Source organism: Setaria viridis, chromosome 7, assembly GCF_005286985.2.
Source record: "Setaria viridis chromosome 7, Setaria_viridis_v4.0, whole genome shotgun sequence".
Taxonomy (NCBI): domain Eukaryota; kingdom Viridiplantae; phylum Streptophyta; class Magnoliopsida; order Poales; family Poaceae; genus Setaria; species Setaria viridis.
The window spans coordinates 12,875,370-12,903,146 of NC_048269.2; the positions used below are offsets into that span (position 1 = coordinate 12,875,370).

General features: G+C 44.6%; 1 protein-coding gene and 1 pseudogene across 2 annotated transcripts; both read right to left on the reverse strand.

The window, feature by feature from the left end:
- Positions 1 to 17,723: 17,723 nt before the first annotated feature.
- On the reverse strand, positions 17,724 to 20,179 carry LOC117865194 (transcription factor BHLH6). 2 transcript variants are annotated; one of them, XM_034749334.2, is made up of 4 exons: positions 20,045 to 20,179; positions 19,431 to 19,944; positions 19,162 to 19,332; positions 17,724 to 18,059 (listed from the first exon to the last, which is right to left on the reverse strand). In XM_034749334.2, exons 1-4 carry the CDS (start codon positions 20,152 to 20,154, stop codon positions 17,934 to 17,936), a joined length of 921 nt encoding a protein of 306 aa, XP_034605225.1. In that variant the 5' UTR covers positions 20,155 to 20,179; the 3' UTR covers positions 17,724 to 17,933. The 2 variants fall into 2 exon arrangements, with proteins under 2 accessions (XP_034605225.1, XP_034605226.1); XM_034749335.2 differs by having other exon boundaries at positions 19,431 to 19,941; positions 20,045 to 20,178.
- Positions 20,180 to 26,577: 6,398 nt separating this feature from the next.
- On the reverse strand, positions 26,578 to 27,579 carry LOC117864607 (uncharacterized; annotated as a pseudogene).
- Positions 27,580 to 27,777: the final 198 nt, after the last annotated feature.

The following is a 27,777-nucleotide window of genomic DNA, read 5'->3' on the forward strand; positions in this document are numbered from 1 at the left end:
CAATAGCCTATCCAGGCAAAAGACGTGTTCACTGAGCATGGCCTATTTTGGCAATCCAAAACCAACCATAAGCCGATGGGTCAAGGTCAATGAACAAATCTCTGCTTGAACCGGCTATTGGCCACCATATTTCTATTATGAAATCTGGCTCCAAAAGGTGTTTGGAAAACTATTTAAAGATTCTTTTATGATGTTCGGTCAGAGTTTGTGGACTCGAAGTTCTTCTATTTCTGGTATTGGAGGAGTGGAGGTGTTACATCCATTGCCAGTCCATCTGCATCGTATTACGTGAAAAATGGACATAGAGCTTCGTATTAGATAAAGAATTTGGTCAATATTAGGTAGGAGAAAGATAGAATCCTCACTCTAAAAAACTCTCCATTCTCCTCGTTCTAAAAGATCAACAAGCTAGTACTCCATTTGTAACATAAAACTCATTCTAAACAACTCTCCATTCATCTCACTCTAAAAAACTCTCCATTCTCCTCACTCGTACTCCATTTGTAATATAAAACTCATCCTAAAAAACTCTCCATTCTCCTCACTCTAATAAAGCAACAAGTACTCCATTTGTAACATAAAACTAGCTCATTCAAAAAAAAAACTAGAATACTATAACCAGAGGAGGAAGAATGAAGTTGCTAGTCGGTCCAGTGAAGAAGCTGGTCGAGTGAAGAAAAATGAACCCTGAGCAAATGGTGAGCTTGCTCGGGGAGGAAGCTAAGGAAGCAGCTCATTTATATATGGAGCAAATGGTTGACATTAGTACCGGCTGGTAGCTTCAATCACTATTTAGTACCGGTTGAAGCTACTAGCCGGTACTAAATGGCATTCTTACCATTTAGTACTGGCTGAAGCCACCAGCTGGTACTAAATGGAGAATCTAGGTGCCGGCCACGCGGTCCACGTGCCGTCATTTAGTACCAGCTGAGGCTCCAAACCGGTACTACAGAGGCTCCGGTTGCACTGTGCGTGACGACTGGTACTAACGCCGCACGTTAATACCGGATGAAAAGACGTTCGGTACTAACGCGTTGGACGAATGCTCAATTTTCCAGTAGTGACTGTACAGTACCGGTGTGTATAAACATAGCTATGTGTAGCTAGATATTGTAGCTGCTTTCCCTTCTGAAGTACTTGATCGTGCATCATACTTTCCGTGAGAGGGTTAAAAGAAGAGCTGCGCGTGATCGGGAATCAGACTTTTAAACCTCCAAAGTTTAAACGCCTCAAAATTAGATAAGCAGCTTTGTATGTTACCGGGCACTGATGATCTTCAGTAAAGAGAATATGTTTGATGTACTCCTGTGAACTTTAACCAAGCCTTTTGCGTTTGGCTTTCTTTGTACTTGAGTAATTTTGGCAAAACTAAAATCAGCAAACTAAGAATTTCTGACAAAGGTATCGCAAGACTGTGTATTTACAAAGTTCCACTGTAACACTATAATCATCATGAAATCCAGAATCCAAAATAAAAAATTTAGCGTGCCAATGTATTACAAAACTATAAATCTAATCTAATCTCTATACGCATGCACGTAAAATTAGAATTTTTTAGTTAGCTGAGACCCAATTATATTGTAGTTTGTGGGGTCAAGGTCATATACTCTTGTGCCTGCACGAGCTTGCTAGTAACTTGAAAAGACAAGTGTTAAAAATTCATGAATACATATGGGCTCACAGGTAAAAACAATTGCTTATCTTTGTTCTATTCATATTCTAGCAAAATATTCTATCCGGGTTTGACAGGCTAACTTTAAAAGACATGCATGTGTGTTACACATTCATGAATTAATGTGGGCTCAAAGCTAACCGAAATTCCTTATCTCATTATATTCATATATTAACACAATACTCATCAATCCATTTATGATAGGCTTTAGTTATCAATTACCGTATATGCTTTTCCATCCTGATCTTAGTTTTTCTCCTTTGCAACATATCCATGTGATATTTTTTTTAGTTGAAACCTTAGCTTGAGCTATGCTTTTAAAACATGAAAATTGATATGCACATTTATGTATGCACAAATACACATATGGTCTATATGACATCACGCATGTATAACTCGAGTAATTTTTTTCTCTCTATATTAATAGTGGCAGAAGCAGGTAGTTTAAAGACATACTAGATATAGAATACTTTTGGAAGATTTTTTATAATGATAGAGATAAGTAATTTAGATGCATATTTAAGGGTTTTCCGTAGGTTATCTTTAATGATGACAGAGGTTGGTAATTTATATGCCAATTTGGAGGGTGACTTTAGTGGCATTAGGAGGTAATTTAGATTTAGATGAAGATTGCGGGTTACTTTTAGATTATTTTTTGTAACAATTAATGTGGATGATTTAGATATAGATATAGAGGGGGTTATTACTCTAGATTATTTTAATAATGACAAAGATGTGTACTTTTTTAAACAGAATAGGCCCGGTGTCTATTATTGTCAATGATGCATGGCTTGAGTTTACTGAATTCATGTTTGGATATTTTTGAGAAATTCTAAAATTTATACCTTTTCTAGCACATTTGGCGAGGGTTAACATGGAGGCTCCTGAGAAGCCTCTAATTATGTAAAAGTATCCATATTTTTTCCAGCCTTTCTTTTCATTTGTGTAAAAAATTGTCATGTACTCAGCGATGCACACTTTGTATGAGCTAAATGATGAAGACCCAACCCGCATGATCTAATGAAGTCCGTTTATATATAATAGCTGAAATTTGCTAGAAAACTAACTCGAACAAAGAGCATGCTTTGCAGCGGGTCTAAACAATTGGCACGAATGATTTTGTACTCCCTCCGTTCCAAATTGTAGGTCGTTTTGATATTTTTGGATTTATAGTTTTTACACATAGTCTAAATGAATAGCAAAAATATGCACCTAGAAATACCAAAACAACCTACAATTTGGAACAGAGGAATTATTTAATTATGGAAGAATTTTATTTTGAACGTACATCGTAAGTGCTAGTATAGACTGACTTAATTAGCCTAGGATAGGCTTTTAGTTCGCAGCAGTTGTTTCTTCTTTTCTAAGTTCACCAGGACACCTTGGAGAGAGCATGAGCTGAGGCTGTAGCATCACCTTTTTTTTTTCCTCAGAACACAAGCTGTACTATATCACTCATGTCCCAAGGGTTGCCGAATTTGACGTCGTGATGGAATGTTTCTTTTCGTGCCCCTCAAAAGGACAAGATCACTAAGGACTATACAATTAACAAATCTCGTAGTGGCAGACATGGCAGATTAGTAAGATTGCACAGTATGAACATGGGACAACACAATGCCTTGTTTGTTCTTCCATGTCTTTTGTATTTTTTGCCTTTTTTCAATAAAATGATCCGCGTCTTCCTGTACATGAACAGATGCTGGTAAAAACTTTTTGCGTGGAAAGTTACTAGCTAGGCCTTTTGCTCCTATAATTGTTTGCTAGGATCTTGTTAAAAATAAACTGCAAACAACGGTTTGGATGACCATGGTCCTATTTTTTCGTAACTTCTGTGTTAGCTTCGTTCTTAAGAAAAAAAAGGCAGATGAAGCTGTACCAAACGGTAGGATTTTACATCAGTTTATTAGCAAGTAGAATAGGAAAATGAAAGCAATTTTAGCGAACAAAATCTGTACCGAAAAGAAAACATATTCTTGTTTGATAATTTAATTAATTTTTTGCACCTTTGTCACTTTCTATATCTTCAAAGTGGAATCCATTTTAATGGTGAAAAAATCATAGAAATTGTGGTCTGTCACTTTCTTACGGTAAACGACAGTATTTTTTTTCTATAACTCTATACAATCTCCACATATTATTTGTGAACTTGTTTCCACTATTTAACCCAACTGGTTGGCACATGGTATATTGGTATTTGCCCAATGTACAAACAAAAGTTTTGAATCGGTTTTTGGGTGCCAATATCCAAGACAAATGGCGTCAAAAAGCCCTGGAAAAAGCAAGGTAGAAAGTACCTAGGTCTGAGCGCCCGTGTGCCTTTCTAGCAGATCGAATGGGGGAAAGGAAAAGGGTTCTGGTGTTGAAGCCACTCCTTGCCTTTTTCTCCAAGCTCCCTTCCCAAGAGCAGCACAAAAGAATCTCTCGTTTGTCACTGCGGCAGTGCGATTGCCTATACCTTTCCTTTTTCACTTTGGTGTGAGTGTGTGTGAATGACTATTATGTTATGTAAAGACTCAACTAATCATGATGAGCATGGAATTATTAGTTTAATAAAGCATGCATCTTTGCACTCATGTATTTACAAAGCTGTTAGTAACAATAAATCTCAGTAAATAGATTTCACCTGTGTGAACTGGCCACAAATAATAGCACCTAAACTGTACATATTTCTTAATGACGTTCAATATTTTTTTTTATATAGGTGAAACTTGTTAATGCTATGTGTCTATTTCATATTGTGTGCACCAATGTTGTGCAGAGCATGGAACTTGTTCCTATTTTTCTAAAAGACTTTTATCTATTTGATTTGATTGTCCACATTTTTGAGTAATTAAAGGAAAAAATTGCAAGGACCTCCTCCTCTTAAATGACGGGCCAGTTCTCCTGGCAACTTTCAAAAAAAAGAGAGAAAAAATTGCATGGGAGGAATGGTGCTTGAATCTAAACCAGGGGAAGCAACAATTCAGAGGTGCCCTTTCTCGCGGAAAAAGTGCACCTCCTGTGATCATTCTTTTTGGCGAAGGCTGTGCATACTGCAAGCAAAAGCCTGTGTACATACGGCTACAGTCATCACACAGGACTCACTCACCTGCACAGCGATTGACATGTGGGCCCCAGTGGAATTGGACCTCCTATAGCTAGGTGAGAGCAGCATGTTTGTCCCTTTTCATTTCATCCTGTTTTTACTTTTTTCTCACATTTGAGGGCAGCCAATTGCTGAATCCTTTACTTCTAAAAACATTTCTGAATCCAATATATGGTAAGCGACAACTTTAGTCCATTTTCAAAGCGGTTCTAGAAATAACACATATGTAATGGACTATAATACCATAGTAAAAAAAAAACGGCAATTGTAATTATTAAAACAGCATGAGAAAAGGTTAATAATAATGTAACTCTATCAGCTTACAAATGTATCGGGATTAAATAGCTTTTTTATACATGTGATTATTCGCGGAGATTCAGATCATGAGATGTTCGTCCTACCTCCTATTCATTCCATGGCTGCCACTGATACCTAGGATATCATGCTCATCATTAGGCATGGTCAAAAAGAGTGTTACAACATAGCATGCACACATGAATTATGTGATTATGTAGTAATCTATCTTTTCAGCAGCAATCCACTCCATCATTCCTGCATAATGGCAGTCAGATATGCAAGGCCTACATGTCCATGCTGCTAGCAGTCTGGACGGTACTACAAATGGGCTAGCAATAAGATGCAAACCAACCCAGAAATCATGAATCTTCCAAACACTATGGCATCAGTCATGCTTTTCATTCCCTGTCCCCCCTTTCCCCTCTCTTTGTGTAGCATCTTTGCTGCTGGCTGGCTTTTTTGACCAGTTTCTTTTTCTTAAAAAGCAGTGAAAGTCTAATCAATTGCTACCCCTTTACCCTTCTTTCCAAAATGACCCATATTGCTGGAACCCAGTTGCAAGTGTGAGATTCCACAGTCTACAGCCTTTTCCCTGAGCACATCTCTCTCTCTCTCTAGCAAACAGGAAAAGAGAGGGTTATGCTCAATTGGTTGTATTATCGTCCCTGAGCTTGTTGGCAGCTGTCCCTGTCCTCATCAACTGAACTGAAGTGACAATTAGAAACTTCTGAATCACTTGATGAGAAGCTAAGGTAGCCCCGCTCAGGTGCTGGTTGATGTCACTTGCGCTCTCATCTTTTAAACTATGATAAAGTAACTGCAATTACATTTAATCTTGACGAAATAGGCAAATGAAAGTTAGATTCCATGAGGATAATATAATGGTACAACTATATTATCCCGAGCAAATGGAAATTTAGCTAATAAATTCTTCCTCTTATAAGTTATTTTAGACTTTTAAGCAAGAGAACTTAAGATGTGTGAAACGATCATTCTTACCATTGAATTAATGGTCCTGAGTAACTAATTGTAGTAGATGCAAGTCATGGGAATAAAGTACTCCCACTGTATCAAAAGAAGCGAATTTTAGTTTTGTCCCGAGCCCAATCATCAAAAGTTTGATCAAATTAATATAAAAAACTAATTTATGACAGCGAATAAGTATCATTAAATTTATCATGAAATATAATTTCATAATATACATATTTGGTGTCATAAATTTCATACTCTTGTGTATAAAATAGGTCGAACTTAAGGTAACTTGACTTAGGATAAACTACAAGAACACTCCTTTATTGATAGAGGGAGTAGTGTAGAAAAGCATATCACTACTGGAACATAATGTTAGTTTGGAGATATTTAAGGAAGGCCTACTAGATGCATAGGATAATCTAGATTAATCCATTTTCTGCTAGTCCCTGTGTGGGTCCAATATAAGCTTAGGAATACCCTACTTAGAGAAAGCTAGAAATGTCACCAGTGCTTGCGGTTACCACTAGGGTGAATAGAAGGCACTAAGAAGCTTTTCTGATGGAGTTGCTTGGGATTAGAAGTTTTGATCTGCATATGTCTTCTGCATTCTTTTGAGATTTCCTCTATATAGTTTTCATTTTTTTTGTCCATTCTCGTTCATCCTTTCCAATCTTAGTATATTCTATCCTATTTGTGTCTATTTTCCTTTTATATTTCCTCGGATCGGATATAACTTTCCCTTGTTCTTAACTTATATTTACACGTAATGCTTCTCACTATTCCTCTCATTTGTTTGGTATTATTTACTTTGTTCTTAAAATTGTGTACCATTTTCTAGCATATTATTTAGACCCATACTTGTAATTACATATACATTCGTGAACTTAGGATATTAACTGGGAGATGCCCCCCTCCTGTTTTTTTTTGTCTTTAATTAAGAAGAGTGTGCTGCGACTCGAACCCCATGCTGTCTTAGCGAACCGCTTCTCAAGTGTGTTCGACTGACCAGTTGCACCACCATAAGAGTGTTAGCAACTTAAGGCATTAACATAAAGGGCTAGATGTTTGGAAGGTCACCAAAGAGGCCAGAGAAATGAGTCCAAGATGGAGCGACTATTCGGTGCAATTACAATGTGTTTATTCGTACCAGCTCTCATTAAGAACTGACATGAATACCTTAAGGATTATCCGTGCCGATTATCAATAATAGATGGCTGGATACCCACGATTATAACTACTGGAGAGCATCTCATCCAAGCTGTTGCAGATACTTGCGGTATCAAGTCACGCAATTTTTCATGCAAAATATACTTATGCACGGTGCATGGGATTTGAACCGCGTGGGATTCGAACCCACGACCTCAAGTCTCACGCGTAGCTTCCTTATCATCTCACCTACACAACATATCTAATTAAGTAGGGGATACAATCCTTTTGTAGTAACTCGTGGAGAACCCTTTGGTCCTGGTACTAAAGCTTCTTTAGTCCTCAATAAAAACAACCGAAATTTTTGTTGAGGATGGAAGGTCATTTTTCCACCAGTAGTATGCTGTGTACAACTGTACATGTTCCGCCAAGCTATGCTTTCTCTGTTTCTCATTCAAGTATTTACACTTCTATATGTAAGAAAATTCATAATATATACAGTGGTAAAAAATTATTACTTTCATTTATAGATAAAAAACATCCACAAAATTTACCTCCCATGGATGGTTCAAAAAGAAAGCACTGCTACACCGTTCCCAAATAAAGCACATAAATTTGTAGATAATATTACAGAAATCCTGGCCTCCTCAACTTGAGATGCCACCTTATTACAATACCTGCACCCGCAGCACCCATAAAAAGCAAACAAATAGTTTATATTGAACAAAATGCTTAATAATAAAGACAAGAATTAAGAACAATTGTTACTCATTCAACAAGGCGGCCGTACTGTCCAGCACACAAGTTCCTGATCCTCGACCTTTCATAAAAACACAGAATTTTATGCAATAAGTGGCTTTGAATGTCATTTCGGCTGCTATATAGCCCAATATACAGCAGTAACTGTTGTTAGTTATGTGGCGCGTGTTGATGTCCCAATATAATCGGCCGGAGTTGTTGTTCTGCTCAGTCTAGGATATTCTTCTTTTTAATATAATCGACAGCTCTTCTAAAAAAGAATACAACAGCAAAATGCCTATGTTTGGTTTCAGGCTTCAAAGCCACAATCAGGATCCCTGCTTACCATCCCATCTATACATTGTTGCAGCTAAAAACAGACCCTTATTGTCTATTGGTCCATTGTTTGGGCCTACAAACGACTTTAAATCAAAATCTTTTCAACTTAAAGGTTGTAGATGTCACTGAAACATATAATTTCATATAAAATTTGTCTCCATGCCAATCGGTTTGCAAAGTTACAATTTTTCAAATACAAGCTAAAATTCAAATTACAAAGGTGGGAAATTATCTGAACACGCATGGACAAAACTAAAGAAACACTTATCGGTATCACCTCATCCATATCGCCCATAATAGAGCTGCTATGGATAAGTCATTCGTACCGGCTTGAATATGAGTTGGCATGGATTCTAGTATCAGTGCCGACTCTAAGAGTCGGTCTGCTCTCAACAATAGCCAGCATCGATAGTGGAGTATCTATCCCGGGTCTATTTAGAGCTAGCATGGGTATCATCCGGATGGAGACTTAGAACTTCAAAAATTCATAACTTTTGTTTGCAAATTTGGATGGAGACTTCGACTAGATTTACAATTTTGTAAAAAAAGGATTTGATTTGAAGTCATTTGGATGTCCAAAGAATGTGATTTCAACTTGTATTTCTGCCCATGTATAATTTGAATTTCAGATTGTATTTGAAAAAACATAATTTTTGCATGAGCACTTGGATGGAGGCAAACATTATATGAAAATTGTAGGTTTTGATGAGACCTACATCTTTATAGTTGAGATTTTCTAAACAATGTAATGTACCTTGTATTCCAATCCTTGTAATTTGAATTTTATGTTGTATTAAAAAAATTGTAAATTTTGCACATGGGCTCAAATGGGGAAAATTTTATACACAAGTTATAGATTCTAACATGATCTACAACTTTGTAGTTTCAAACAGATTGGAAGCCATTTGGTGCCAAATTAGTAAATCAAATCTTTAGACAATAAGGGTCAAAAGAAATACGTGAGTAGCAATGACATATAGGTGGGATAATAAGGATGAACCGTGCAAGGGGGCATTCATGAATTTGAAGGAAGGATACCACACATGCGCATATTTTGTGCGAAAAAATGAGTAACTAGGTAGTTAACAAAATACTTTTTGCTATTTTCATTTGTAATTCATGTTCTGGCTATCCATGCTGTGTGTGGAAGCCTCCCGGGAATTTCTAATATTTTTTGGCGCAAAACCCTTTATTCCCGGTCGGGACCTTTAATCCTAAATGATTATTCCCGGTTAGGAAAACCGAGATCTATGAGGTTTCCCAACCGGAACTGCTTCTTATTTCTCTACCAGTGTACATAGACTTGGACTCCTGCTGGTATCCCGTCCAATTGAAGTTGATGTCAATCCGACTGCTTTTTGCTATTGGTGATGGATTCATGTACGTTCAGACGACAGTACACGAGCCGAGCAGCACACTTGAACAGGCCCTTATCATGTGATCTCCACCGTGCTGAATATTTCTTTGATTGACGTGGATGTTGCTATAGTTGATAGTGATGAATATGTTCTTCACCTCGTGATCCCGACGACGTGCAGTCTCTTCATTCAATTCATAGCTCTGGATCGGACGCGCTTGACCGGACTTCAAATTCCAAGGTCGTACGTCGTACACGTAGGAATCATCTTCAAATTGACAATCATACCAGGTCACTGCTCGCGGTACAGAACTTCAAGAGTAGGCAATTAAATAGCTACATGATTCTTCTTTTTTCTCCCCTAACAATTAGATATCCGGCACCTAATTTGTGCTAACATGAAATTTTCAACAAAACTGAAACCATGGGCTTCAAGTCTAGATAAAGGGGATGTACACCCACAGTTAATTTCCTATCCAACGGCACCAAACATTTGGCGAGATAAGCTAGACTAGTTAGCATGGGATACCTTCGAAAGCAGCTAGGATGTATAGAGGGGAACAGAAACAGAACAAAAGACAAAGATCGATTTACATTCCCTTGTCCGTCCGTCGCCCTACAACTCCTGCCGCCCCAAAGGCTGAATCTCTATGCAGCAGCTAATGGCTATAGCCCATCAGATCACACCCAGCGTCGTCGACAACACAGCATGCTCAGCTCAGCTCACACAGGATAGGACGCAGATAGAGACACACACCGATAGTCAGGTCGTGTTCCAGAGGCAGCAGAGCACTGTGGCACGCGAGAGCGACGAGTGATCGCATGCATGGCGAGCCGAGGGAGAGAGCATCTCGGCATGGGAAGGAAACGCCATGTAGATGCAGAGGCTGCTGCAGCATTCCCCGCGGCGGAGCCCGAGGCATTCTCGCGAGACTCGAGGCGGCGTCCCCGGCCGGCCGGCCTCTGGTTGCAAATTCTCGACAAACTGCAGGGTGGCCGTCGTCCAAAAGGGACGTTTGCATCGGCGGCAGAATGCAGGCCGGGCCTGCGAGGCATGCATTCGGCAGAGAGAGACTGGGACGCTGCAGCTGAGAGCCCTGGTGATGGATCGGCTTGGGTTTAGGCTTTGGTCCTGGAATTATTGGAGGAGCAGGAGTGGTAAAAAAAGGGAACATTTTTATCAAGCGCTGGCAGTGGTAAAAAGTTTGCTTCGAAAACTGTTGAGGGCAGTCAAAGAGGGCTGGAGCTAGCCAGCTTGGGTGCAGGAATGGCGCTTCACGAGCTGCTTGGAGAATGATCTGGATAAGCCAACCTTAGTGTCAGAGAGGAACATACATGGCCATATTTGTTTGGGCTATCTTTTGATCAAACTTTTTTTTGGGCACTGATCGTTTGGACATTTTTGACTTATTATTTGAGGGTTTCTTGATCTATGGTAGCCTATAATTTGGAAATCTCTAAGTTACAAATTCTGAAATCTCAGGAGCTAAAATTTGACGGTTCGGGTGCCTAAATATCATTATATCCAGAAAAAAATGTTAATTTTATTTTAGCTATTGTTGAGTGAGCCATACCAGTCATTTTAAAACTTGGTAGTTCTATAATAAAGAGGCAGAAACAGAAGTACTGAATAGTCAGCACTCTCATGTTTCAATTTTACCCATTGATAATGCAATCTGATAGACCAGCATGATCATGTAACATGTATATACCCCCAGCTTCACATGAAGAAATCTAACATACTCCATCTTTTGCTAAATGTAAAGACTTATGGGAATCTTAGGACAATTAAGCAGGAAGGGAGAAGTCTTTCATGCCTCTCATTAAAGTACCCGTGCTAGCTTCTAATTGGCTAGGTCTTGATTCGGTTGGCGTAATTAATGGTGATGCTAGATTGACCAATTCTTCATTATATTAGATACCCAGAATTTCTTATAGTTGGGTTTTTTTTTTGGTTTGGGGGGATAACTAAGGAACAACAGGAGAATAATTATGGAACATGCAATTTGTGCGTACGTACACTAATTATAAGTTGAGCATTGGTAGATTTATGTGAAAAAGCAATTATTCATCTAACAATGCAGGCTCAACAAAGCAACCTTGCATGCATCAACTTGTTGTCAGCCACCATAGATAAATACATGATGTATAATGCTTAAACAAATGTTTTTTCATTGCAACACGAGGATTTTTCCTTGAACAATATATGAAGAAAAGAAATTCCTCAGGGATCTTGCAGAACTTGTTGGAATGTCAGTCTGCATCCTCACGAAGCCCTAGGCGGCGCCTGTGCATGCATGCCCCATCTTGACAAAGAGCTCGCAGGGCGGGCCGTCTGCCGCATTCTTTGTTGCATTGCATTGCAAGGCATCGCGATGCATGCATCATTCTGATTCCTGAACAACTCCTGAATGTATACTGTTAGCATCTCAGCTACTCTGAGTCTCTGATCGACCTGAATAGATAGGGACTTTTTGGACCAGGAACACATGCGGTGTCGTAATCGGATGAGCTTGGATTTAGGCTTTACTTCTGGATCCTGCAGGTACATACACAGTTGCCAACCAGCTTGCAGTAAAATGGTACAGTAATCCCAAGCAATACAGACCGGAATAATGTGGTAAAAAGTTGATGAACAATGCGTTGGCCGCATTGTAGAAACTAGAGAGACGAAACGGGCACTGTTTCTCTCGCTCAAGGGCGTCCGGTTAACGGTTGTGCCGGATTTTGCAATGGGGACGTACGCAAGGACCGACGCATGTTCATGCGTGAAGCTCCAGCCCAGCAAAGCCGATCGACAAGGAGAGCATGCAAACGGGCTCGATCAGGGCCGGATGCAGGCGCAGACATGCGTGGCAGGCAGGACTTGTGCGTGTTGTTTCTGCTGTTGCCATGCTTGTAAAGTTATTGTATGCTTCCAAAAGGCAGTATGCATGGAAAAGGATTCAGGAGCCAAACAGTGATTCCAACCTACGTCCTTCTATACCACCTGGTGATTGTTTTTGTCTTAAGAGAGTTTAGAGGGCATGTATGTTTGCATTTGGTCACATATTAATATTATTTTTAGATAATGAAAATATTACCGGCTTCAACCACAGGATGCATCAGATCACAATAGATTAATATACATGAATAGATTGTAAAACACAGTGTCAGTCGTGAACGTTTGCGTGTCACATTGCAGGCCCATGCGCCAAGTGTTGGCTGCCACCTGCAAGCTAAGTCTCCGGATCATGCAAACCAAAGGCCAGCCTACACCTTGGATGGTTAGCTAATGTACCTAGCTAGCTCCCCTCCCTTTATTTGCGGAACTTGAGCCTGAACAGCGAGCAGCTCCAGTCATCAGCAGCAAAAGTAACGGCAGTACTTTCAATTAAACAAGCCCCAAATACCTGAAGGTTACTTGATTGCCTCGATCAGTATTTGAAGCCCAGTCAACTCTATGTACGCGACCTCTACATGATTCTGTTTTATTACCGTTCTAGATAGCAAAAGCTGATGTTGGTCACTATGTTTCACCAGCTAGCTAATAGTAAAATAGTTGTTATTCTATCTAGAAACATTACATAAAAAGTTAAATTCAAAAGGATATACAACGATACTACAAGCAAAAAATTTAGGAACAATACAAACAGTAGTAGCTAAAACTCTTACTAATTTAGGAGCAAATTAGGAGCACAACCATCGATTCTCAAGGTATGAAAAAAAAGAGTTCTCAAATAAGTTTACCACATCTAGTACAAAATGTATCGTGTTAAAAATCGATACACAATCATTAACACGCTACTTGGAACCAATTACTTGTACATAAATATTGAAGATATATAGAGAGAAGTAGTGTTATTATGGTGCTACATTATTTGAAGATAAATCTAGGCTATGGTATGTTTGAAAGTACAGTGAAAGTACCGAAAAAAGATATTTCTGATCAAAGTGCAAATGTGTTCACTTCACGGTAGCAAAAACGATAGTCTGATTTTGTGAGTGGAGGGAGCTAAGTACTGTTTCAGCCTGAGATGGAGAGCCAACGTAGGAAGTGACAGATAGTGGATGTCTGAATAATGGAAAGATAAGCAAATTAAAGGTTTTATTTACCATCAATATTAGGCAATGTTTCAAACATTATATACGCTAGCTAGGTGATCAGGCTCCACCTAGCACCTAGGCGGCTAGGCTATTCCAAATAGAGAAAAATTAGCATACTAAAACAAACAATTTGACACTATATATTGTGTAACCATGAGGTCTATGATTATAGTTCATCTTTGTCCATCTCGAAATTTTTCCCACACTTGGGAGTAGATGGATCCCTAAACTGCTCTAGGTGTGGCGCCTATGTTATGTGCCGCCACCTAGCTAGCTAGCACATCCTTTTTCGAATCTTAAGCATCCACAGTCATTCAGTTGGACACTCAAACCAGCTACAAAACAAGGTTGGTTCTGGTACTTGTTCCAATTTGAATTTTACTCAAGCTTTGGTCGATCTGGTACATGCACTTTTTATTTAGTTAAGCCGAGTTTGCTTTAGGATCCGTGACAGAACCTACGTACTAAGTACTCCCTCCATTTCAAATTATAGGCTGTTTTAGTTTTTATAGATTTTACTATATATCGAGACATAATATATATCTACATATATAATAAAAATTATGTATCTAGAAAAATCAAAACGACCTTCAATTTGCACATCTATTATGAAAAATCTGCAGAGATACGTGGGTGGGGAGGGGGGGTTGGTGAGGGAGAGATGCTAGCTAATTAGCACAGAGCGATGACCAGAGGAGGACGATCGATAGGACATGCATGGCGGGCGCACAATGCGCTTGTTGGGCTCCATCCCCTTGTCATCTTCCAACATTCCCCTTCTGGCGTCTTTGTAGGCATGCGCCCACACCCACTGGGTGAAAAGGAGACGCCCGCATGTTCCCCGCTTCCCTTGCCGCTGCGACTGATATGCATGCGCGCCTACGTAGCGCAGCTAGTGCCCATCCGTCCGTCCGTCCGCCCTCCTATTTTTTTACGAGAACATGAGGGGATTTGGATCCCTACTGATTATATATATTATATTAAAAAAACAAGAGTAACAACACAGAAAACTTCAGGAAAGAAAGAAAGAAACAAAGAAAATGAGAAAAATTACAACAAAGCTTCCATCCATTGGGCCGTTGCAAGTTGGGAGGACTCTTTTGCTCTTAGGATAACTAAGGCAAATTCATGTTGAAACCGGGCCTTGACTGCTTGAAGTTGAGGCTGCACACTTTTGAAGATCATTTCTAGCCATCCAAATGTACTAGCTCATAATAATAATGGTCTCCATGATAAAAAATATATTAAGCTGGATACGCAGAGAGGTAAAGATGGCAAATGGATCATCCTGCGCTATCTGAAGACCAATCAAATTAAAGCCCAACATGCTTGAGAGAAGGAACAATGTAGGAACAAATGCTCAAGAATCCCCTCCACCGAGTCTGCCATCCTGTTCCTCCTTCTCTGAGGAATCGGCAGAAATCAATCAGCTCTCTCTCTCGTACTCCCTCCGTCCCATAAAGAGTTTTCCTTTAGTTCTGTTCTAAGTCAAACCATCTTATATTTAACTAAGTTTATATAAAAATATATTAATGCTTTTGATGTCCAGTAAGTTTCATTAGATTCGTTATGAAATATATTTTCATAGCATAACTATTTAGTGTTATAAATATTGATACTCTTCGTTGCAAACTTGATCAAACTTAAAATAGTTTGACTTAGGAGAAATCTAAAGGGATAATCTTTTGCGAGATGGAGGGAGTAGCTTCCAATAAATTTCCATTCATGCGATGTAAATTCACATTTCGTTCCAGCCACACCCTGCGTCCTAACTTATCGCTGTTCGATTGTCAGGCTACGTGATGGCCTCTCGGCTCTGTGCAAGCAGGCCATCAGCCTTTTGTGGCCTGGTCTTGCCTGAGCATCGCCGTGCCCTCTAGTAGGTAGCTATAGCTCCGAGGAGATGGAGGAGGCAGAAAGCGATGGAGGGGGCCAAATCAAAGGGACATTCCGATGGGCGATGGCTACGTTTCGTCGCCTCTCGCCGCGCGCCGGGGTCGGGTGTCTGTCCGGCCGGCCGGCGCCGTGGAGGACATATATGCTAATGCCACGCGAGGGGACCGACCACCCCTGTGCAACCTAGCTGGCTAGCTCTTACCACCTCTCTTACCAGTCAAGCTCGCTTTGATGGATCCACCGGCGTGGGAGATTATCAGAACGCCCTACCTAACAGTGTTTTCTCCCAACTTTTTTTTGTGCTCCAGTAATCATCTGTGAAGGAATAATCAAAGAAATCAACAGATATATGGAAGTCGCAAGATTAGATGGAATTTGCCAATTTGGGGTAGGAAGCATGAACACACGGGTAGTAGATAGAGAGAAGATGGGGAGGTGATTTTTCTTTTTGTATTCGTCGATTGGTTTACCGCACTATCCTGCTCCCTCCATCCCAAATTACTATTTATTTTGGTTTTTCTAGATACATGACTTTTGCTAGTATCTAGACATAGCATATATGTAGATGCATAACAAAAGTAATAAATCTAGAAAAGTCAAAACAAATAGTAATTTAGGATGGAGGGAGTATTTAATAAATAGCACAGTCAATCTATGCTACAATCATCAACCAGAGGCCCAACTATTATTAGAACTTTTTGAACATGAAAAACAGCGGCTGCATCCTGGTCCTCCCACTTCTTTTCCTGCCTGATCACCTTGGTCCCCTGAGGTTGCCGCATGACACAGCCCACTTAACATCACTTGCCTCCCAAGCTAGTAACAACTTGCCCATAATCTTGCTGTGGTGCGTCTGGAAAATGTGACTTCAACAAATGGTAGTCCTTCGAAGTAGCTAGTGCTGCGGAGAGTCTACTCCATCTCGCCAGCACTACTTTTTTAGAAAATGAAATTTTTATTTCAACCTCCATCGCATAAGTTATGCACCTAACCATTCATTATTACGATCTTAGCCTCCGGCTGTTTTAGAACAAGCTAACAGTACCAACAAGCAAAACGACAAGGACAATTAAAAGCCTATTGGTCTCGCCAGCACTAGTATAATGGAAGAATTGCACTTGACAAAATGGCTTCAGGTTAAGAGCCATTAAATTCAGTCAACTCCAAGATATCAGAGGCGTAATCAGGGGCATGCTTTCCGATCATATCGGTAAAACAGTTGCAAAGGTCACTGAATTTATCGACACAGGACACAACCATTTGTGTTTTGCAACGATGCAGTCGTTTTAGTTTTTCTAGATACATAGATATCATTATGCATCTAGACATAGAGTGTGTCTAAGTGCACAACAAAATTTATGAATCTAGTAAAGTCAAAACGACCTATAATTTGAAACGGAGGGGGTACATTTTATCAAATCTAGTCTAGCATCAGCGCAAAATCGTATAGAAGTTTGTCTACAGTTTGTCTGTGATAAGTTCTCACTTGGAGAGCTCAAGGTCCTGTATGTGCCATCTGCATCCCTATACGGTGACATATTCACGGACTTCCTGCAGCCTCATTTGGCAATTTCTGTGCCAGTCGGCTGAACATTTATCATCCCGACTGGGGGCGCTGTAGCGTAACCGATCTCTATGACTAGGAGTCTAGGAGCGAGTACTGTGAACATGACTGTTCTCGCACTGTGCCTACTGCCTAGCCTCCCAGCGCGGTTTGAACTATGGTGATTCTTTTTTCTTTTGAAAAAAAATTGGACTATAGTGTTTTGTAAAGCAACAAAATAAGCACAGTATTGAATACATTGGTAGAAAGACTTGTTCGTTTTTGGAGGTTGGGCTTCCGTTTCAAGCCGTGTGTGTGTTCTGGCCTGCCTCTTGTGGCTTTTGTGTTGCCAAAGGCTGGGCCTTTGGGCCATATTCTCAGAGATAGATAGCTGCTAGGCTATATCACCTTGTTGACTTTTGGGCTAAGCCCACTTGCTTCAGAAGTTTTGCAGCGTGAGTATTTTCCCCCTTATGTTCATTTCTTGCCATGACCTATTTCTTTGTTGACATGTGCAAAAACAAACATAGACCTCCTAAATTGATACATAAGTGGTGCAAAAAAACAAAGCAAAACAAACTGACACACGATGTAGAAATTCATTGCTAGCTTATCTCAGTGTCAAGATTACAGAATCGTCTTTTCTTTTTTTGAGATAATGGAGGTAATTAGCACGGGCAGCACCTGATAGCTGCGTTTTACTTTCGGAAAAAGCTAGAGCTACTAGTTGCATTATCAAATCGTCTGTCCGTTCCCAAAGGAAAGCAGCGTCAATGACGACACGCGCAGGTGTTTGAGATGCTTAGCTTTCCATGGCCGCATCAAGTTCCCAACAACTCATGGACTTAAGAGGGCCTATGGTCACATCGAGCTGGGCCAGAGCAGCCAGTATCGCCTCCTTCAGCAGAGCGCCACCCATTTCTCCAGTCTGCAGATGAGAATACCTTTTGCATCTTAGAAAAAAGACTTACATATGACAGTAGGTTTCCAAGTGTTTGCAGTGATGTTATGGTGGTAACTTGGACCACTATATGACTATATATCCTATTCAATATATTTTAAACAACACAAATGTGCTATTAATTAACGAGAACTATTTTCTGACAAACTGAATTTGCAGTGGAGACACACGAAAATATGGCAGGAAGCGAATTACTTTCATCAGTTTCGTACTTTGTTATTGCAGCCATGTTGAATGTTGGAATGAAATGTTGTACACATCTCTATCTTTGGCAAAACTAGGAGTATGGGAACGCCAGCAAATCTAGGGAACCCAGGAGGCTCAGACGACATCACTTTCAACATAGCCACCTAGTAGATAGATGGCATCTTAAGGTGCTTTCTTTCGCACTGCTGAATGCCCTACTTGTTCGTCCAACATATCTTGTGTGGCAATGGGACTAGTTCATACTTTACCTCGCATAACCTTCACGTTTTTTTTTTTGATAAGCTTCACCTTCACGTTAATGGTGGTGGGTACCCATTGGCAACAGCCAACTACTATGGGTGCCCACCACCATCATTCGGGGTTCAGAAAATTTTGGATCAGAGAGAGATCTCTCAAATGGGTTGAAGATCGAGATTTGGAGCAAATCCTTAATGAATAATGGTGAGCCGCGGCCTGCGGCAAAGTGAACCAGAATGGAATCAAAGACGACCATTCTGCTTCGAGTCTTCACCACTAGAATCCCCGGTTGCGATTACTCGCAAAGGCATAAACAAAACAGCATGCGTGCTTGTAAAGCATGCAGGAACCTTTTTTTTTTGTGTGGTTCTCACATAAAAGTGAACTCTCCAGAACGATGTGCTCCCGGTCCTTAGCCGAAAGGAGACTACAAGCAACGATTCCTTCGCTATGTCATCCTACATGACGTCACCTCGATGACGCCATGGGTGGACACGAGTCAAAACCACCCGCTCAGAACAATTCGGACCAGGGGTATAGGGATGCTATGCTAGCAACCAGAATAATTTCCACGTGGCACGCTGGTGTAGCTATCGCTGTTGCAGTGTTGCTGTCGAGTGCTTACCTCCACGAACATGGTGTGGACGACGGTGTCGCCGGCGGCGGTGATGCTGGCGGTGAGGACGCCGAGGCCGAGGGGCTCCAGCGCCCGGCACACCTGGCTCACCGCGTCCCTGCCCCTGCTGGACCGGATGCTCACCACCGCTACCCTCTCCCCAGCCTCCGACACCTCCACCTGCAGAGCGAATGAAATTGTTGTCATGCTCTACTCCGGTGGTGTATGTGGATGATTTTGAAAGTGTGTTGAGAATTGACATTGGTGTCGGCATCTACCTCAAGAATTTGGACTGGCGGCGAGGACGTGGTGATGGAGCGCGTCGCGTCGTTGGCGCAAGCGATTGCCAGTGCCCGCCTCATCTTCTTCCTTGGAAGGAAGCTGCGGCCGGCGTCCTCCGTGGCCGTGGCGCCCTCTGTCTTGACGGTGGCAGTGGCGGCGGCGGAGGACTGCCGCAGGGCGGATATGTCGGCGAGCACCCGGCGCTCCTGCTCCTGGAGGTGCTCGACGTAGGCGATGGCGTCCCTGATGATGGACGCCTTGTCCATCTTGGTGATGTTGGGGACGACGCTGCGGAGCGCGTAGAGCTTCTCGTTGAGCCTGCGGCGCCGGCCGCGCTCCATGGCCGTGTTCCTCGTCGCCACGGCAGGCGGCGGTGGCGCCACCGCCGCCGGCGTGGAGCAGGTGTCGGCGCCGCCGTCGGGCGAGCTGGAATCCCCCGGCGCGTACGACGAGCACAGGCCGGACAGCGACTCTGCCTCGTCGTACGGCGGCACGTAGGCGTACATGCTGCTGCCGCGCACCAAGAAACCATTCACCAGGACACGTAAGGGACACTCGATCTTTCCTTCCCGAGGGGATCGAAAGATGCAACTGAACTGAATCATCTCACCTGTCGTCGACGGCGGCGCCGGCGAGGTCGAGGGGCTCGAGGAGGAAGCGAGGAGGCGACTGCCAGTAGAGTCCGAAACCCATGACCACCATGCTGCTCTCACCCTCCATTGAGCTTCTGCTTACTAGATTTGGCACTCCCTATCCTTGCTGCTAGCTCTTCAGCTATTGTTTATATATATAAATGTACGAAAGGAATCCGTACTCGTTGTCTAAGAAGGGAGGGGTGAATTAAGCAATTTACAACCTTAACCTATAGCTTCCATTATCTATAGCTTCCATTATCTTTCATCAGATCATGCTATCAAAATATGCAACTATGGTTGATCTAGTGTGAAATCCTTATCCAAAACAAGTTTTGCAACCTAGAGCCAATCCTAGCAAGATAAAAGTAAAGTATGAAATACAAAAACGTAAAGGAGGGAATGAGGGGAAACAAACTCTTGATACGATGATTTATCGTGGTATCGGTAGGCATTAAGCCACCAATAGTCAATGTTGTTGAAGCACTCACACAAGAGTATTGCTTCCCGGTCACCAAGTCTCTCCCGGGGCACCCCTTGACTTGCCACAAAACTTAGCCACGAAGGCTCATGCCAAGTTCCTCGATCACCTTGATGCCATCTCCACTAAGGAGCTTCTCCACTGAGGAAGGAGATCTCCACATCCCCCGCATATGGTCGTCGACGCCGCTCCACACCAAACCGAAGGGTCGAAGACTTGCCGATGAGCCACTAAGGCTCCAAGGCGCCAGCACACCTTGTATAACTATGGTTCACTCCTTGAACCGATCACAAGGCAGACACACCTTGCACTCTCTCCTCTCTAGGCCTATCCTAGCACTAATCACTATTCTAAGCTTGTGCTAAGCTTTGATTAAACACTTATGCACCTTTGGTGGTTTGGATATGTTCTTGATGTGTCTTACTCTTCAATGGACTCCTGCACACTTCAACTTCATCCAGCAACTCCAAATGGTCGAGTGAAGGGGGTATAAATAGCCCACGAACTCAAAGAGCCGTTGCTCCAACGGCTAGTTAAAGTATACCATCGGATGTTCCGATGGTCTATTTTGGCATGCATCAGAATATCCGGTGCAACTAGCTGTTGGATCCTCCACGCCCAATTTCTTCACTGACACATCCAAAATTCGTCCGATGGTACCATCAGAATGTCCGATGCTGAAGAGCTTCTGGCCAAAAACTCTCTGGAACTTCGCAAAGTAAATATGCTTCGTCTGACGCTCCCTTTAGCCCACCATCGGATCATCCGGTACTATAGGGTTTATTTTGACTTCCAAGCCTTCGCCTCAGAATTCGTTCAACGCTACTAGAAAAGGGGACATCGAAACATCCGATGGCTTGACTCAGCCAGCCACCCGTGTGTTGTACCAATTGATCTGATGCTTCTCTAGGGACCATTGGAACATCCGATGGTACCTGTTTTCTTTGATTTCTTTGTTTCTTTGCTTGTATTTGATTGTGGTTGCTTCCTTAGGACCTATAATACCTTCAAGACATGTTCTCAACACTTTGTTAGTCCTAATGATCGTGTTGTCTCATTTGTCACCAAAATCACAAAGTAATGGTCTATTTGGGGACATGTTCTCTACAATGTAGTACTTATATGTCACTTGCCAAAGGCTTTTATGTGGCTAACTATAAGAGGATTGTTTGTGTGGATGGCATCAAGTCTCTTTAGAGTCAAGCAGGGCAATGCAGAGCATTTGGTGTGAAGTGTTGTGGACGAATGGATGGGTGTAGTCTGTCGAGGTAGGCGTGTTGCAGCAAAAGTGGGTCGGAATACAAAGGAAGGGTGGAAAGCGAGAATGGGCCTTCAGCCTCACTTGATACTCCCTACGTCCACGAATACTAGTGGTAATATGATTCGAATTTGATCCACAAATATAAAGGAGCGAGTATATCAAGAAACAACCTTAAGCATAGTGCAAAGATACTAGCGATGTCACTATTAATAAATCATTTGTGACATGCCTCCCTTTTTTTTCTAAGGCCGGTTACAATTTGGGACCCGTCCAAAAAATGCTATATATTTTTAGAGCTGATCAACATAGGTGTAGAGAAGTAGATGGGAAAACACCACACACCCTAATGAGGGGGGGGGGGGGTGACCTCTATATACATGGCCAATATGGCTTGGAGTATAAGGAATATATTAAGTGTACAAGAAAAGGATAAATACATCCTAAAATACACATATACTTCCTAATACCCGCCCGCAGTCGAAGCAAGAGGATCACGGATGCATAGACTAGACCTAAACTCAGTAAACAAAGGAGTTGGTAGGCCCTTCGTCATGATGTTCGCGAACTGATGAGAGGATGGCACATGGAGGATCCGGACCTCACCCAAGGCCACCTTCTCACGGATGAAGTGAATATCAATCTCGATGTGCTTCGTGCGCCGATGATGCACCGGGTTGGCTTTCATGTAGACAGCACTCATGTTGTCACATTAGACAACAGTGGCCGAAGCAAGTGGGACATGAAGCTCCTGAGAAGTTGACGCAGCCAGCAACACTCTGCCACAACATGAGCCACAGCCCAGTACTCCACCTCAGCACTGGAATGAGACACCGTGGTCTGGCACTTGGAGGACCAAGATACCAGATTGTCGTCGAGGTAGACGCAGAAGCCAGAGGTGGAGCGTCTAGAGTCCAAGCAGCCAGCCCAGTCGGTGTCGGAGTAGGCAGTCAGAGACTAAACAGGACCAGTGCTAATGTGAAACCCGGAGGAGAGCGTACCCTTCACATAGCGTAGGATGCGCTTGATCAGGGTCATCTGGGGCTCGCGCGGATCATGCATGAAGAGGCACACCTGCTAAACCGCATACGCCAAGTCAGGTCGAGTCAGTGAGGTACTGAAGGCCCCTAGCTAGACTCCGATACTCAGAGCCGTCCTAAAGCTTGGCGCTGTCATGTGCTAAAGCTGGGCATGAGTGTCAATGGGAGTCGCTGTAGAGTGACACTCAGCCATGCTAGCATGCTGAAGAAGATCCAAGGTGTACTATCGCTGAGACAGGAACAGACCCTGGGAGGAACGCGTGACGGAGATGCTGAGGAAGTGGTGTATGTCGCCAAGATCCGTCATGGCAAACTCGGAGTGAAGACACCCCATGATGTGTTGAAGAAGAGTTGAGGACAAGGCGGTGAGGATGATATCGTCAACATAGAGCAGCAGGTAGGAGATACTCGGCCCCTCTTTATATACAAAGAGGGAGGTGTTGGAGGTGGAGGCGATAAAGCCGAGCTGTCAAAGAAAGGAGGTGAACTGCTGGTACCACACCCTCGAGACCTGCTTCAGTCCATACAAGGACTTCTGCAGGAGACAGACATGATCGGGGGCGGCGGGGTTGACGAAGTGGGAAGGCTGCTGGTAGTAGACAGTCTCCGCGAGGTGTCCATGAAGAAACGCATTCTTCACGTTTAGCTTGTGGATTGGCCAGGCGTGAAAGGTGGCGATGTTGAGAATGGTCCGTATCATCGCCGGTTTGATGACCGGACCGAAGGTCTCGTCGTAGTCGATGCCGTGACGCTAGGAGAAGCCACGAACCACCCAACGCGCCTTGTGTTGGGCGAGGGACCCATGAGCATGGAACTTATGCCGGAAGATCCACTTGCCCGACATGACATTAGTATCGGGCGAACGCGGGACGAGGCGCCAGGTGTCATCATCGATGAGGCCAATTGGCTTTCCTATGGGCACCCTTTCTCCTCATCCATCTTGGTGGACAATCTTTGCAGATCGTCTTTGAGCTGGAGCTTCTAATGCCTTGCTGTCGATGCTGACTTGCTCATCGCAGGAATGGCCTCTGGCAGGAGTGATCGAGCTTTAGGGAAACCCGAGAGTTTCTAAAATTGGGGAAGGGGATGAGCAAACGTTGTTGATTAACAGAAAACCCGAGAGTTTTGCGGGTAACTAACGAACTCAACGGCCAACCAGACATCTTCAGCCATCATCTCGCGGCCTGATGAGGCGCACCTCTTCCTCCTACGCTCCGGCGTATTCGCTGTCCAAACTGACCGTCAGTTATCGTCGCGGGGAGGGAGAAAAATTAAGATGAGCATGATCGACGTGCTGACCCGGGTGGACGCCATCTGCAAGAAGTGCGAGCGGTACGACGCCGAAACTCGTCGACCATGGTAGCACGCTAGTTGGCGTCAGCCAGAGCACTGCGATAGTTCGTCAGAATTGGAGAGGACGAAGAAGAAGTCGAGGCTGTCATGCCCAGGTAGTGGACCCGCTGGATTGCCCTAGTCACAGACCGAGTGACGGGGCGCGGAAGGGCGGGTGGCGATGACGCCCGACGGGTCCGAGCGGTTGCCGATGCGGTCGAGCGCTCGCCCGACCGGTCGGGGCGTGCGCCGGTGCGGTTGGGGCGCTCGCCCGACCGAACGGAGCGCTCGCCCGACCGGTTGGAGCGCTTGCCGATGCGGTCGGGGTGCTCGCCCGACTGGTCGGAGCGTTCGCTGGTGAGGGCGCGCATGTCGGTCTTGTCAGGAAGCTCGCCTGGTTGGTCGTGGCACTCGCCAGTTTGGTCAGGGCGCTCGCCGGTGCGGTCGGGGCATTCGGCCGATCGATCAGAGCGTGCACCGGTGCGGTCGGGGCATGCGCCCGACCGATCGGAGCGCGTGCCGGTACGGATGGTGCGATCGGGGCCAAACCTGCGTGTGACGCGGTTGCGGTCAGAGCAGTCAGGAGCACGGCGGTTGCGGTCGTGGCCGCACCCGCGTGTGGCGCGGTCGCAATCGGAGCAATCCGGCACGGTGGAGAGTGGCAACCCACCCGCAGATGGATCAGGGTACACGGTTAGCCCATGGAACAGGATGGCGGGGTCGTCGTTGGTGAGTTCCTGCAAAACAGCTGGTGAGGGCCATGGCTGCTCAACGTCTGATGATAGAGCGACCGAGGTGGAAGCAGGAACATCGGAGGGACTCGACAAAAGGAAGTCGAGCTGCGATGGGTGAGTAGGATGGGAGGAGAAGGGAAGGACGGACTCGTCGAAGACAACATGGTAAGAGATGATGACTTGATGGGTGGACAAGTCAAGGTAGCGGTACCCCTTGTGAGAGGAGGGATAACCGAGGAAGACATAGGCTGCGGAGCGAGGAGCAAGCTTGTGGCGTGCCGTGGCTGAGAGATTGGGGTAGCAAAGACAACCGAAGACACGCAAGTGAGAGTACTCGGGAGGCTGGGAGTAGCGGAGGCGGTAGGAGATGTCATTCTGAATGGCAGAATAGGGGTGCTGGTTCAGAAGATAGGTGGCGGTGGCGAGCGCCTCGGCCCAGTATGGGGCGGCCATGGAGGCGTGAATGAGGAATGTGCGAGTCACGTTATTAAGGGTGCATTAAGGGTGTGTGGGACACGCTCGGCTTTCCCATTTTGGGAAGAAGTGTAGGGACACAAGAGGTGCAAGTGGATACCCAGAGAAGTCAAAAAGGATGTAAGAGTCTTATTGACAAGCTCGGTCCTGTTGTCAACTTGGACGCTTCGAACAGAAAGACTAAACTGCGTGTGAGCATAGGCGTAAAAATTAGTGATGTGTGAGGCGACTTCAGACTTGTGAACTAGAGGAAACGTCCAACAAAAGTGCAAGAAGTCATCCAAAGTGACTAGATAGTAGAGATAACCTGAGATGCTAGCAATGAGAGAAGTCCAAACATCACAGTGAACTAACTCAAAAGGAGCAGAACTGTGAGAGCTAGAATGGGAGAAAGGTAACCACACATGTTTCCCTAACTGACATGAATGACATACAGTATGACTATCTTTATTACAAGCAATGGATAAAGTTTGTCTAAGTGTGGCAATGGCGGCAGGACCAGGATGACCAAGGCAGAGATGCCACAAACTGGAGGAGATGGCGAGGCTAGTGTGGGGCGCTGCAAAGCTGGCTGCTAGAGGCATGGTGTAAAGATCACCGACACTATTGCAGCGAAGAATCACACGTCTAGTCGAAAAATCCTTAACAGAAAAACCAAAAGCATCAAACTCTATGGTGCAGATATTGTCCATAGTAAATTGATGAACAGAAATCAGATTACGAATCAGAGAAGGAACAACAAGGACATTGTTAAGATGAAAGTGAAAGGTGGGGGTAGTAAGGGTGGAGTTGCCACGACATGTGACAGGAAGGGTGTGACCATTACCTACAGTAATGGAGGAATGAGAGGGAGGGAGTCGGGAAAGAAGAATACCATCCGAGGATGACATGTGGCCGGATGCACCCGAGTCAACAACCCAGCCGTCGTTCTACCACGCCATTTGGTGCAAGGCGGCTACTAGGCCCACCTAGTCCTAGGTTGGTGCCTGAGGGGGCGCCTGAACGGGGGTGTAGGCGGCATGGGCCTGCGGAGGGGGGCCGAGGAGGCCAGGAGCGCTGGCCCAACCGCCTCGACTGCCAGCCTGCTGGAACCCAGGGTGTCGTAGGAGCCAGCCCCTGGACTGAAGCAGAACCACGGGTTGGTGGGTCGTGGGAGTGCGCTGCCGTGGAGGCTGCCACCACCAGGGTGCGCCTAGAAGCCGCCGCTGCCCTTCTTCTGCTGCCACTTATTCTTGCCGCCGTCGCCGCCGGTGTGGCCGCCGCTACTGTTGCTACCGCCACCGCCAGTCTGAACAGAATTAGTGGGCAGGCGACATCCGCTCGCATAGTCGGAGGATGGAGACAACAAAGAGTTTCCGGCAAGGAGGGCGGAGGAGTTGGAGATCTTCTCCTCGTTGGCGAGGCGAAGTTCCTTCAGGGCGAGCATGTCCCGCACCTGGGCGAAGGACGGGAAGCCGGTGGTGTTGGCGATGTCATCGACGGTGTTGGACAAGCGTAAGTTAAGGCCGCGGAGGAAGTTCAGGACAAGCTGGGAGTCCTGGATGGGATGGCCAACATCGCGGAGGGCGTCAGCGAAGGTCTTCATGCGGCTGCAGTACTTGGTGATGGAGGAGTCACCTTGTGTCATGGAGTGGAAGTCGTGGCTGAGGAAGATCGCTCGGGATTGTTTGTTGGCGCGAAAGAGGCCGTTGATGGTGAGCCAAAGATCCCGGGCGGTCTGATCGTCATCAGTCATGATGAGGTTGAGGACAGAGTTATCAACAGAGCCAAAGAACTAGGAGCGGATGCAGCAATCCGCTTGATCCCAGTTGGGGTCCTGGGGATGGGGTGCCACCGTGCCATCGATGTGCGACTTGAGGTTGAACTTGTCGCACATGGACTTGAAGAAGGACACCCATTTGGAGTAGGTGTTGGACTTCATCGTCAGTGTCACGGGGAAGTGAGACTTGACGGAGACGGTGGCGTAGGGGTGGACGGCGGGCGGTGGCGCCGGGTACACGATGAAGCCGCCGCCGCCATTGTCGGGCGTGTCGCCGGCAGGAGAAGCTTGGGGCGCACCGCCAGAGGAGCCGCCAGTGCTAGGTGGCGGCACAGATGCAGCACCGTTGGCAGCAGGGGGCGGTTCAAGAGGTAGCACAGTATTAGCAGCAGGAGCAGTGGTGTCGTCAGACACAGAGGAGTTGGCGGAAGACATGGCGCACGACCGGGGGGTTGGGGGGTGGTCAGGGAGGTGCAGCGGAGGGTGGGTGGCGGCGGCGTAGCAGGGGGGCGCCTCCTAGGGTTGTGCGGATCAAGGGGAAGGCGCACAGGGAGAGGAGGCTCACGATCTAATCTCGTAATACCATGTAGAGAAGTAGATGGGAAAATACCACACACCCTAATAGGGGGGGGC

Bases quoted from the DNA above. Each gene is read 5' to 3' on its own strand.
- LOC117865194 (XM_034749334.2), bottom strand. From the start codon at position 20,154: ATGGAGGGTGAGAGCAGCATGGTGGTCATGGGTTTCGGACTCTACTGG. The intron at 19,333-19,430 runs GTAGATGCCGAC...TTCGCTCTGCAG, and splicing joins CGCCAGTCCAAATTCTTGAG to GTGGAGGTGTCGGAGGCTGG. The intron at 18,060-19,161 runs GTAAGCACTCGA...TCTCATCTGCAG, and splicing joins TCCACACCATGTTCGTGGAG to ACTGGAGAAATGGGTGGCGC.